Source organism: Amblyraja radiata, chromosome 26, assembly GCF_010909765.2.
Source record: "Amblyraja radiata isolate CabotCenter1 chromosome 26, sAmbRad1.1.pri, whole genome shotgun sequence".
NCBI classification, from domain to species: domain Eukaryota; kingdom Metazoa; phylum Chordata; class Chondrichthyes; order Rajiformes; family Rajidae; genus Amblyraja; species Amblyraja radiata.
The window spans coordinates 8,840,072-8,854,487 of record NC_045981.1 but is presented as its reverse complement, the minus strand read 5'-3'; the positions used below and the strand labels follow the sequence as shown (position 1 = coordinate 8,854,487).

Below are 14,416 nucleotides of genomic sequence, written 5' to 3'. Positions count from 1 at the left end.
ACAAATTCTTATATGAAAATTTGATCATTAACAAATTTGTGCCAGCAGGTCTCTGTAAAGATCAAAGCTTCAGTGAACTGGTATGTGTAGTTCATTCAGGCCTTGATCTCTGAATCCGATGGGTATTGCTGATTGTGGTTTGAGGTTTCCCCTGAAAGATGTTTTGCTGTTATCCTCGCATACTCATTCCTCCCTCCTGTTTTGTGTGATTCTGAAAAAACACCTCCATTCTCCCTGGAAATGCACGTTAGGTATTAACATGCCGAATGGGGAGCAGACCCCAATGATGATTTTCTTTTAATACAGAAGATGTCCTAATTTCACAATTCTCTATGATTGCGGATTTGACATTAGCCTTATATGCAGGTTTCATTTAGGTTTGTGTTGTTCACTTGGGCCAATACTTGCAGTTTTTAAATCTTTTAGCAGGTAGACTGAATTATAGACAATAGACAATAGGTGCAGGAATAGGCCATTCGGTCCTTCAAGCCAGCACCGCCATTCAATGTGATCATGGCTGATCATCCACAATTAGTACCAGTTCTTGCCTTCTCTCCATATCCTTTAACTCCACTGTCCCTAAGAGCTCTATCTAACTCTCTTGAAAGCATCCAGAGAACCAGCCTCCACCGCCCTGTGAGGAAGAGAATTCCACACACTTGGTGTAATGAGGTCAGATGCCAATTATAAAGTTCCATTAAGCTATAAACAGTGGATCTATATATTGTAATACAGAATAGAGCCATTAAGGATTCAAGAGTTATGGAGTATAGGCAGCCAAAATGCAAGTGAAAACAAGGTCAGATCAGCCATGATCTCTTACTTAATGGTTTTTATTTTATTTTAAACCTGTTTTTATTTCTTAAATTATTTAAATTAGCTTTAAACTCCTAGTAAAAAATCAAAACATAAACTAGACCATTGTGTCCTGCGTTACCAGGTTGATGAATATCATAAGTCCAGCGATGAGATTGAGCAAGACTTCTATTGCTGTAGGCAAAAGTTAATGTTTCAAGTTAGTGACCTTCTGTCTTTGGATGAAGGGCCATCAGCCTGGATTGTTAACTCTATTTCTCTGTTTACAGATGCTTCCTGAACTGCAGAGTAGTTCAAGCATTTTCATTGCTTTATTTCAGATTTTCAACAGTATTTTTGCTTTTCCGTTACTGATTTTGCATTGAAGTCTTTAAGCTGTTCTTAATTGTCTTTCTTTCAACATTACTTCCAGACTTCCACTTTAACATGACACTCCCAAAGGAAAATAAAAAATCAGAAATCCTGAACATTGTGCAACGATAAAAGAAATGGAGGCAGATAATGGAGAAAATACTTAAAGGTTGGGGCACAGCAGCTGACAAATCTGGCGTGGCACTACGGTTCGGAAGATAAATGTGCCGATAGTTGCCCAGGGAAAGAAAGCGTGGGTTGGAGATTCGCATTATGGATAATATCAAAGGGTGGGATGTGAGTGAGGAATAGTAAAGGGCCAAGAATGGAGCCCTGACACATTGGAGGAAATAGTCTTGCTGCAGGGAGAGAAGATGTAGAGACGCAGTAAAAAAAAAAGCAGACGTGAAACACTGGTGAAGAATGTAGTAAATAAAATATTATACAGAGGATATTAAAATCTCCAAAAGTACAAGCAGGAACAAGTTGTTATCATAGGAAAAAAAAATAGAGATTGATCTTGGGTTAGAAATAGAAATAGCATAAAATTTCATAACTTTAAATAAAAAAAGTTTCCTTTTGAAGGAAAAATGCAGACATTTTAGTCGTAAAAAATGCAATTTTGGAATTCAGGCAAGAATGAAATGCTCGGAGAAGGAGAAAGAGGTGCAGCGCACAGGCCTTTAACCTGTTGAGACGCAGGAGGAGCCCGGCCAGGACTCACCCCACAGAGCCCAGTCCCTCCATGCACTAGAGTCTCCCAACCCCTGCAGAGTAGTTATTAAGATGGCTGTTCCGTGGGCGGTTGCTGATGGGACGCAAGTCAGGGCCTGATCAACCCCGGCTGGGTCGCCTGGGCACATCACTGAGGATGCGTCCCAACGCATCTAGAAGATGTATATTTTTCACACTGGGAAAGGGTTGATTATGATGGGTAAATTATGCTGCATAATATTACATGCCAACAAAATCAAAGCAGTAGAATGCAAATCAGTAAAAGTCATCATTAAATGAACAGGTGCTCAGGTCAGACCACATGTTGAGTATTGGTTTCTAGTTGCTAAGAAATTTGCATGACATCACCCACTGGAGATATTGCAGAGAGGATCCTGAGGTTGAATCTTTGCTGTTATAGGTCTTGTATATTAAAAGGAGAGAAACATTTTTTTGTACATTGCAGGAAGCTTTTGGGTAATGTTCTTTATAGATGCATTTATGATTGTTAAATAAAAATCCAGAATATTATATTGAATGAAATTGCAAAAGTAAAACTTAAGTAATTCAAATCAATGAGAGGTTGTGCTGACACCCGTTGGTTAGGCCACTTGTTATGCAAACCCGCGGCAGTCGGAGATAGGGTCACGTGACTGGGCAATGGTGGGAAGGAGTTGTCACAGGGTATAGGGGTGTGCCCCAGTGTATATAACGAACCCCGGGTCAACCTTCCCTCTCTCTTCCTCTTCTTCTCTCTTCGCGTGAGTGTCCTGCCACCTCAGCAGGAGCTCAGCACGAGGCCACGAGGCAACAGCCTCGCAGCAGCAACAATTACTTTTGTGTTAGAGGACTAAACGTGCATGTATATCTAACCTATAATGCCTGAATAAAGAAACTGTTTATTCACAATGTTTGGTGTCTGTACAAGGTAACTTTACCATGGAGGTCAGAAGCTACACCTTTTCATAATATTCGAAACATAGCAATTGAAGAAGAACAGGAGAGTAAAACTTGGGAATATCAAGATTTACATTTGAGCATTATCAATATTATCCTGTGATGTGAAATAGAAAAGCTGTGATTTATTAGCGAGCTTTTTCCTATTCAGGCAAACACTGCTGCTCCCAATATGACTTGACAACACTGAAGGCTACTCATCATGGAAAATGGAAATAATTACATCAGAGTAACGAGCAGAGCATGGTGGATGCTGCAGGGGAAAACACCTGCTTTCTCCAAGAGAGTAATTTCTTGAATTACATCTCTGAGTGGAATACTTTGTCACTTTCTCTGAACTGTGGCAGATTACAGATAGAGAAGCCTCATGGCTATTCAAAATGTCATGTCCTCTTAGCAAATTCTTTTCTGAATTTCCTCTCAGTTATTTTCTTTTCTGCACTATCTGCTTCCCTTAAAGAAAGTTTTGCTTCCCTCCTTTCTCTCTGAGGTGATGCCAAAAGTCAAAGTATGTAACGATATGTTCTGCTTCCTCTCAGATGGTCTACAGTGCTGTTAAGTTTGGAAATTGTATCACTGACAACAGAGAGCCAACAATAATTGGAAACAGCAGTTGCATTAATGTATTACCGTAAGTATCTATTTAAACTTTTCAGTTTATGAAAGGGAATATTTTAATTAGGATACTCTCGTCCTGACCAATAAATGTGAATAAACCATTTCTGACTCCCATCAACACTGTTAGCAAGGTTAGAAGCGGAGAAACAGTGGCCTTTCACCAACATGTATTTCTTGAGATGTTCATAGAAATAAGATCAATATCTGGAGAACATTTAGTGTCACCTTTGAGGCAGGAACAGGAGTCATATACTCATACATCACAGAAACATGACTTTTGGTACAACTTGATCATATAGACCAAGATGATCCATCTAAGCTGCTCCTATTTTCCCACATTTGGCCCATATCCCTCTAAACCTTTCATATCCATGTGCCTGTTCAAGTGTATTTTAACTGCTGTTAGAGTATCTGTCTCAACTACCTCATCTGGCAACTCATTCCATATACTCACCATCCTTTGAGTTAAAAAGTTGCTACTTAGATTTGCATTAAATCTTGTCCCTCTAACCTTAAACATATGTCCTCTTTTTGATTCACCTACCTGGGTAAAAAAACTGGTGATGCAAATATTTAAATTGTATTTTCTGCATGCCCAAAAATGAGCCAATTCCTAAGATATTGTTTTGCTATAAATTATAGGGCATATGTGTTGCTATTCAATGGAATTGCGGCTTATCATCTGTTGATGGTGCTTTCATGGGGCACGTAACGCAGAAATCATGGAATTATTAACTGCATCAAAGCTATGCTTTATTGTAGTGTCTAAAGTGATTTGGAGATCCATTACTGGAATTTTGTGTAGAGTCCATCAACGTTTAAATATATTTAAAGCAGATGCTGATGCATCAGGAATACTGTTTAGGTTTTTTTTTCCTACGTTGAAGCGAAGCAGAAGCCTTAATTAGCCCCATGTACAGAGTGCAAGGCGTTAGGGGGCATTGCATGCATTATTTGTTGAGTGAATCTCGATGCCTAAAAGTGCAAGTTATGGTCATGCTTAAGGCACCAGAGAATGTATGATCAATCACAGTGAAACATGCTGAATTTATAATGTTTGCTGATAGTGCTATATTAAAAGATCAATGCATCATTTGAATGATTGGTACACAATCTTATTTGTTACAGAGGAGAAAACTCACTGAACCTGTTGTTTCAAAGAACGGGCATCTAGTAGTGAGTTAAGTTTTTCAAAACATCACAAATGGCATCTAATTGAATGGTGAAAGAGGCGAGAGTGACAGAATAGACTACTGCTTTTATTTCATTATTCTTATCCCCTCCATGAAATTCTTTTCGGCACCTTCTTGCATGGGTCATCTTTGTACCCTAACGTGCTTACCAAAGCAGGATCCACTGGATGATATAATGCCCGGCTTGTTTTGAAGCTGGGGGACTTGTTCCACAATGATTTGGGGCATGTGCCATTTGGCACTGCCATGTCAATATGACTTTTTTTTTTTTGTGCGCCTGAACCTTCAAACTTGTTGACCTTCATCCTACACCAAACCCCTCCCCCCTCCCACAATCAACCCCCATTCCTCCTGCACCAACAAAATGTCCCCATCCCCTGCCAGTTCCTCTAACTGACCAGCTGCTGATTTCATCCACCAAGTTACTCAATCTCCACTCCCTGATCTCCCCAACTGCACCCTGCTGACCAACCATCTGCGACTCCCCGCCCTTCATCCCCACACCTGGCAACAATCCCTGCCTTAAAAACCAGCGTTGCAGCTTAATTTCAGTGTCAAGGCCTCGGCTGCAAGTAAAATTTAGAGGAGGTGCAGTGACCAAATGGTTGCTGGTGCTTTAGAGTGCACCAACGTTTTACACATCCCATGGCACATTAGTCTTTTCTATGTAGCTTTTATGGTGAAAGTCTATAATAACACACTCTGTTCCTAGAATTTGGAAGACTGGAATATTTTAAATTTAAATCGTTATAAAGAACTCAGATTCACAAAATATCTTCACAAAAATTAAAATTATTCATCTTCTCAATAATTCTTGATTACAAATCACTTTGCGATTGCTCCAGAACAGTGGATTTACTAATTATTCCAACCAGAATTACAGTACTTTAGATCATTTAAAGACCGTTTACAGTTTCTAAAATCATGATTTTTAGACATGGAATTAGAAGCAGGCTATTCAGATTCCTGTTGCTAGAATTAGTACATTAAATAGTTGGTATTTAGGAAACCGATCAGTATCAATCAACAAAGACACAGGATTGTAACAATTCAATTCGGTACATAGAAACATAGAAACATAGAAAGTAGGTGCGAGAGTAGACCACCAGGTCCGTCGAGCCCGCACCGCCATTCGCTCATGGCTGAACACTAAACAGACACACTTACCCACAAACAGTAGACACAAGACACAGAACACAAGACACTACCCTCCCCTTTATACCGCTATCACCCCTCTCCACCCCAAGAACCTCGTGATCTCCTGGGGGAGGCAAAACATATTTAAAATGTATCACAGAATGGTGAAAATTAGTACAATGAAGGCATAGTACAGGTTATATTTGATAAGTACAGGTGTTAGAGGTTATGGGGAGAAGGCAGGAGAATGGGGTTACGAGGGTGAGATCAGCCATGATTGAATGGAGGTGTGGACTTAATGGGCCGAATGGCCTAATTCTATTCTTATTCCTTATGACCTTATTAAGGCAGATAGTTTCACGGTAAGAATGTGACATCACATAGACTGGAATGTAGCTTTGTGATCCAGCAGATTTGTTTAATAAGTTGTTACACCAAAGTACTATGAGCTACAGGTTTCTTCCACTCTCGGGCTTTGGTCACTGAGAGGCCACCAATTTGGCCAGTTGGTTCCTCAAACCCACCAATATAAAAAACACAACATTCAATAGTCTGAAGAAGGGTTTCGGCCCGAAACGTTGCCTTTTTCCTTTGCTCCATAGATGCTGCTGCACCCGCTGAGTTTCTCCAGCCTTTTTGTGTACCTTCGATTTTCCAGCATCTGCAGTTCCTTCTTAAACATTCAATAGTTTAGTTCAGCTTGTGGCGATGTCCTCTCCAAACACATTCTCCACTCATGGAAACATCTTAACATCTACCCTGCCATGTCCACTAAAGATTTTATGCCTAAATGTCAAATACTGTAGTCAAAATTACTTAAGGGCCTGTCCCACTTCAGCTATGTTTAGGCGACTGCCGGCGACTGTCATAGTCGTAGCAGGTCACCGAAAAACCGGCGACTGGACCCCTCTTCGACATAAAATTTGAAATGGAATCATTACTTTAACAACAAAAAAAAGAAGTCAGCACCGGCGACAACCCACGTTAATCTGGCAACAACTACGACAGCACCTACGTCAGGAGAAGTCAAGCTACGCTCATTGGCGTCAAACCCACTGTCGCCGACTGTCTCAGAAAATTTTCCAACAGGTTGAAAATCCAGCGTCGACCAGAAAGACGCTACAACTCTTTGGGTGACTGAGGAGACTACTCACGACCATATCGGGCCCAGCGACCATGTGGCGACAGCCTATTCGCCTGTCGTTGCCTAAAAAATAGCCTAAGTGGGACAGGCCCTTTAGGAATCTAATGTGGAGTCTTGACCCAAAATATCAACCTTCATTCTGCTCAACAGATGCTGCCTGACTAACTGAGTTCCTCCACCAGTTTGTTTTTTGCTCCAGATTACAACCACTCCATTCTCTTGTGTCTGAGAAATCTGAGATTGCACCTAATGGATGTTCTTAATGGAGTTCCCATCAATTCCCAGTTCTTATATTTTAATAAGTTGCAAACACTTACATGAGTACTCATTTAAACTTTTATGATTTCCATTTAAAATAGTTTCCATTTCAACAATAATGCATTTATATGATTTATTAATATTCTAGTCAGATAATATTGCAATAGGCAAGTTTTATAAAGCAAATAAAATACCGTAGCATTGTGAATTAGTTATAAAAACAATTGATAATAATCTATCACAAGCTCATAATTTTAATTTACCGCATCAAACTTGCATTACCTGTTCAGGTAAACTCTCTTTTCTGTATATTGGCCCTTGCCATGAATAGGATCATCATAAGGTTCATTCTGTACCACCTCCACACCCTCTCCTCTGTCACTTTGCTCGTGGCTGTGCTTGCTTATCATGTACAGTTGTCCAATTCTGTACTGGAAATAAAGAGGAAAGAAGTTTATTCTACCCACTGAACAAGTTATACGAGGAATTGGGCAAAAACATGGTCAGCCTGTCAAACAGGACTCCAGAGGGATAACCGTGTCAGTTTGATTTTCATCACTGAGCATGAATCACCAACCTTTTTTACATTCTCCTGAAAGTCTTTCCCACTGAAGACAGAAACAATTACAGTAGCTGAGCGATAAATAAGGTACCAATTCACTATAATGAACTACAACCCATGTTTACACTGAACCTTTAAGTTCAGAGTGTGGAATTCCAGAACCTTTATAGCTTAAAACACTGCCATCAAAGGAATGGGCAAAGGAAGTGTGACATGCACATCACAGTACATTTTTCACCCAGTGCTAGCAGTTATAATTCCTGCAACCCCGCCATACCCCCTCACCTTCAGTATGTGATAATGTAACTGAAGAAGAGTCTCGACCCTAAATGTCACCCATTCTTTCTCTCCAGAGATGCTGCCTGACCCGCTGAGTTATTCCAGCATTTTGGTGTCTTCGGTGTTAACTTGCTCTCTACACTGGTCACAGATCAGATATAATGGAATTTTGTTTTTTACCAGTGTATAAAAATAATGAATTTGAAAAGTAACGAGGTTAATTCCTGGGATGGCGGGACTGTCATATGTTGATAGAATGGAGCGGCTGGGCTTGTATACTCTGGAATTTAGAAGGATGAGAGGATATCTTATTGAAACATATAAGATTATTAAGGGATGGACACACAAGAGGCAGGAAACATGTTCCTGATGTTGGGGGAGTCCAGAACCAGTGGTAGACCATTTAGAACGGAGATGAGGAAACACTTTTTCACCCAGAGAGTTGTGAATCTGTGGAATTCTCTGCCTCAGAAGGCAGTGGAGGCCAATTCACTGGATGCTTTCAAGAGAGAGTTAGATGGAGCTCTTAAAGGTAGCGGAGTCAGGGGATATGGTGAGAAGGCAGGAACGGGGTATTGAATGTGGATGATCAGCCATGATCACAGTGAATGGTGGTGCTGGCTCGAAGGGTCGAATGGCCTACTACTGCACCTATTGTCTATTGAATTCATAACTGATCTATTCTAATCAGTGTACCTCAGCTAACTTTACTGTGAAGGAACTTGAACAAATGGCCAGACCCAGACCATGAAATGTCCCTCAGGAGGTGGCCCCACACAACCTGAGCCATGTCAAGTTAATATGGAACAGCAAGGAGGAGTTTCTTGTGTGGACTGCTCCTGCACACTCTTGACATCTTCACCTGGATCAGGTTGACCATTCCCAGTCATTATACATTTTCCAAGATCACCACACCATTCCACCAATGGTTGTCAGTTGGAAATAATTTAACTCTTTACAATCCAGCTACATAGTTACTTCACCAAAATCCAAAGAAAAAATATTCAAAACTGGAAAAAAAAAACAATTTGGACAGATGCTTCCATACGAGTGATAAATCTATGAAAAAGGATACTGGGCACGTAGCTGTGATGCCAATATGTATTTGATCTTGCTATTGCTCCAAGGGACCACAGATAAATAACAAATAGCGTGGGCCACCGTCAGAAATGCAGATCCTAACAGAAGGAAGCAGGCCTGCTCATGCCTGACTTAAAGAGACCTCTACAGCACATTCACTGAGACATTTGTGAGAGAAAACATCAATGGAGAAATATGCAAGGATATTATAGATTTGTGAATGTGCCTTCTGTATTTGTATTGTGCATGCCCTTCTGCTGTCTTGCTATGCCACCATTTCCTCATAATCAGCAATGATTTCTGTCAAAAAACAACACCTTAAGAACTCCAGCCATGATAACATATTGTACAGATTGGTTTGTAGATGACTTCCTAAATTATGCACAGCTAATGAGTATTATTGTGTGAAAGACCCACAAATTGCATGCTAACGAATACTACACCTGTGCTTGAAAATAACTTTCCAACAGCCCTGCAAGAAACTGATGCGACATCATTACAGTGTGTTTTGCACATGAGTGCTAACATTTTTCTTATTGACCAAAATATTTTGTCCAAAGAATCAAACTAAATGGAAGTGTTATTCCTTGTTTTGCAATGCTCCCTTATTCCTTTTACAGCTTTCAAATTTTAATTTCTTGGTATCTTCCTTGGAGGATACCATTTCAAAGCAAGCCATATACTAAATCAATAGAGTTCTTCATCATCCACACGGGCTTATGTTGCCAGCAAATCATTGTGCTCTGTTGTGCATCTACCAATGTCCTCTTGACACAGTAAAGGACAAACAACTTTGAAATCAAATCTAATAAATGTTTTATGCTTTTTATGCACATTTAAGAATTTCCGAGAAAAGAAATTGAAGATAAAAGCTTAGGTTCAAACTAAGGTCCTCTTACTGCTGGATTTGTCAGGGACATTAACTTGAAGTAAATGGTTTTATCGTTTTCTCACCATGGGAATAAAATGCCTCTCATTCTGAATTCAGTTAATTAATATAGTATTTCACACTGACAAATCTTTTGATGTAAAACATTAAAACAATGCAAGAAGAACATGTGTAATGGCACCATTTAGACATAATAAAGCTGAAATATAAGAAGCAAGGACAATAATGCCAGAATTGTGCAGCAGCATTTTCAAATATTCCTCAGAAATACCTGGAGATATTTTCAAGCTGAATTTCATATTGCATATAGTGCAGATTTAAAATACTGCATATACGGTCCCCAAACAGTGACAGGGGAAGAGACAATAAACCTCTTGGTAATAGTGGAGAACTGTAGGGCTGGCGTGAATGCAGAGCTCCAAGAAATTAACATGAATAAAATACCAGAACTGGAGACATTAATGAGAAAGCCAATTAATCCCCAAGACATGATGGATTAGATGTTGGTTACAGAAATAATGAATGCACTGCTCAGAGATTCTAGAATGCTTCCCACGGACGGAAGGTAGCAAATGTAAATCCACTACTTGAGAAAGATGGGACAAAGAAAATAGGAAACTAGGAAGCAAATAGTCTGGTATCTATTAAGAAGGTGGTGCACTCTTATAAAAAAAAATAGGACATAAAAGAGTCTGTGTAGAACGAGAAATAATGCATTATAAATCTTTTTCTTTGAGGTTGTAAGTAGCAGGATAAGAGCAAACCAGCTGAGGTGTAGTTTGGACTTTCAGAAAGCCTTTGATAAGAAAAAATAAAATGAAAGAGTGTGATATTGAGGATAATATGATTGAAGGTGAATAATGGCAGAAAAACCAGGGCAGAACTTGCACAGTAATTGGAAGTGTTCTGGAGAGTGTTGCAGGACAGAGAGCTGGGAGGGCAGGTGTATGGTTCCCCAAAAGTGGTGATTCAGGTGGACAGTATAGTGATAAAGGCGTTTGGCAAGCTTGAGTACAAATGTTGGGACACCATAATGCTGTTGTACAAGTTGTTATTGCAACCACATTTTAAATGCAATGAGCAGTTCTGGTTGCCCAGTCAAAGGAAGGATGTCACTAAGTTGGAAAGGGTACAGAAAAGATTTACGAGAATGTTGCCAGGCCTAGAAGGTCTGAGCTATAGAGAGAGGATGGGACTCTATTCCTTGGAGCACGGGAGGAGAAGGGATGATCTTATAGAGGTATATAAGATCATGAGAAGAATAGATCGGGTAGATGCACAGAGTCTCTTGCCCAGAGTAGGCAAATTGAGAACCAGAGGACATAGTTTTAAGGTGAAAGGGAAAAGGTTTAATTGGAATCTGAGGGGTTATATTTTCACACAAAGGGTGGTGGATGTATGGGAAATGTTGACAGAGGAGGTCGTTGAGGCAGGGACTATCCCAACATTTGAGAATCAGTTAGACAGGTACATGGATAGGACAGGTTTGGAGGGATATGGACCAAATGCTGGCAGGTGGGACTTGTGTAGCAGGGACATGTTGGCCGATATCGGCAAGTTGGGCCGAAAGGCCTGTTTCCACACTGTATCACTCTATGACTCTAAATGGATACAATTATGAATTTCAACAGACATTTAGATAGATATATGGATTGGAAGGATAGCGTGACAAATACAAGTAAGAATCTCATGTGTTCCATTGTCTGTACATTTGACAATTAAACACTTTAGACTCTTGACTCAGTCGACATGGATAAGGAGGGCCGAAGGGCTTGTTCCCATGCTCTCTTATCTCAAAAAAGGAAGACCAATGAATTGTTCCAATTATTTCAAAACTAGTGAGATTATTATTAAATCACATTTCCCAATCAGCATCTGTTGTACAATCCTTGGATTCTCAAACATTACTCCACTTAAAGTTAGTTTTCTACGTGATGTGCTTTTGTACAGAATTACAAAGACTTAAAACAAATTATATTTGACCATGTTATTTTGCAGTTTCTTACTTCTACTGCCATTCAGATTTAGTTCCTCTCCTACACTGAGAAAGTTTAAACTAATTGCAGAATAGGTCAGCAAGAATGGTATTAAAATTCATTTTAAATTATTAAAGCATCACTTACTTGCTTTGGCATTATATGTTCCATTATTAATAGGATTTGTAGGCCAAATATTGCATTGACCACGATAATGCTATTAACCAAATTAGGAATGTTTATTTTTAATATCATTAATAACTTATATTATGATCAATGTCAATTTTTACAGTTTGGAATCAATAGTGGGTTTTTTTTTTAGTGCTTTGCCAAGAAACCCTAAATATTTTTTTTAAAAATAGAGACACAAGAAACTGCAGATGTGGAATCTTGATAAAAACACAAAGTGTTGGGAGTTTAACAGGTCAGGCAACAAGCGATTCTTGTTGGGACATTTCTTCAGACTGAATAAGTCAGTGTTTTATCATTCATGTTTCCCACAAAAAAAAATGGCAGGTGAATTCTTTACTTCATTTATTTTCATTTCAGAGTTAGATAAAAGCCACATCAAAAGCAGGAGGCTTAATCCTGCACGATGATTTTTGGTAGTGATCATTAATGATCGGAGATCTTCTGGTGAGCTGTCTTCTAACTGAAACAATACCTTTCGAACTTAAGTACTACTGAGCATTTTTTTAAACATACAGTACTTTTTAACTTGTTTTGAGCGTCAACTTAATTACTCTTTTAATTCAATTTGCTGTTTCCCTCTTTATTTTTAATTTTTTGCAAGATTTAAATATAGAGTATATTTCCTGGTTTAGCCCCTGCGCATCTCAGCGAGAATTATACATTCTGATTAGCTTTGCGGTTTCTAGTGCTGCTCACAAGTGATCAGGTACTGAGAAAGCCTGTCTCAGAATGAGTGCCCTGTGGGCCTTGTGGGCAATGCATGCACCTTTGAAAGATCTGGAAGTGACATCGAGCCCAATGTTGTTCATCACCGGAGGTCTCAGTACGTGTGCAAGCTCTTCCATCATTTAACGCACTTGACGCACGGGGTAACCTGCAGCAAATTTCTTTGTGATCCAAGTGATTAGTACTCAATTTACAATAAAGTTTCATTTGTCATAGGAATACAGTGTCATATTAGGCAAACACTACGTAGGCCACAAATGGAATTTTGCATCTAATTCTGAAAAGGATTTGAGTATAGGAGCAGGGAGGTTCTACTGCAGTTGTACAGGGTCCTGGTGAGACCACACCTGGAGTATTGCGTACAGTTTTGGTTTCCTAATCTGAGGAAGGACATTCTTGCCATAGAGGGAGTACAGAGAAGGTTCACCAGACTGATTCCTGGGATGTCAGGACTTTCATATGAAGAAAGACTGGATAGACTCGGTTTGTACTCGCTAGAATTTAGAAGATTGAGGGGGGATCTTATTGAAACGTACAAAATTCTTAAGGGGTTGGACAGGCTAGATGCAGGAAGATTGTTCCCGATGTTGGGGAAGTCCAGAACAAGGGGTCACAGTTTAAGGATAAGGGGGAAATCTTTTAGGACCGAGATGTGGAAAACATTTTTCACACAGAGAGTGGTGAATCTCTGGAATTCTATGCCACAGAAGGTAGTTGAGGCCAGTTCATTGGCTATATTTAAGAGGGAGTTAGATGTGGCCCTTGTGGCTAAAGGGATCAGGGGGTATGGAGAGAAGGCAGGTACAGGATACTGAGTTGCATGATCAGCCATGATCATATTGAATGGCGGTGCAGGCTCGAAGGGCCGAATGGCCTACTCCTGCACCTATTTTCTATGTTTCTATGTATCACATTATAGGAAGGCATTTAGAGAGGGTACCCAGAATGTTTATAAAATGCTTCCAGTGACGAGAAAGTTTTATAAAAACAGAAAATGCTGTTCAAGCAGAACCTGTCAAGAGAATAGTTAACTAGGTTAGGTTAGAGAAACTAGGGTTGTTTTCCTTGGAGCAAAGAAAGCTGGCAGGAAAAGTGATTGAGATGTACAAGATATAGGATAGGGTAAATAGTGAGATGGTTCAAGAACTGGCGAGAGAGATTCAAAGTGAAGGGAAAAAGACCAAACCAGTCCATGTTAACCATTAATCACCCCGTACACTAACACTATCCTTCACGCGAGGGACAGTTTTACGAAAGCCAATTAACCTACAATCTGTACCAGGCACGGAAATCGCTATCAAAACATGAAACCGACCGGGGGGGACACAATTTCTTTGCGGCCGCGCGCGCATGCGCACACTCACACACACACACATACGCGAGGCTTCAGCCGTGGGCCCTGTGGACGATAATTATGGGAACGACGGCGCAGGCTTACGGCCAGCACGGATCAGCAGCGCTAAATCCTGCTCAACTCTGCCTGTCTCGCCGGGTTAACCTACAGCCCTGCCTGGAGTGACGGGA

The 14,416-nt window shown here is 40.1% G+C and overlaps 1 protein-coding gene across 5 annotated transcripts in view; it reads right to left on the bottom strand.

The window, feature by feature from the left end:
- pitpnc1 (phosphatidylinositol transfer protein cytoplasmic 1) overlaps positions 1 to 14,416 on the bottom strand; it is a 214,299-nt gene that overhangs the window by 114,318 nt on the left and 85,565 nt on the right. For all 5 annotated transcript variants that reach the window (XM_033044154.1, XM_033044155.1, XM_033044156.1 and 2 more), the window contains one exon: positions 7,471 to 7,619. In XM_033044154.1, the coding sequence (XP_032900045.1) occupies positions 7,471 to 7,619 (149 nt within the window). The remainder of the gene's footprint in view (positions 1 to 7,470; positions 7,620 to 14,416) is intronic.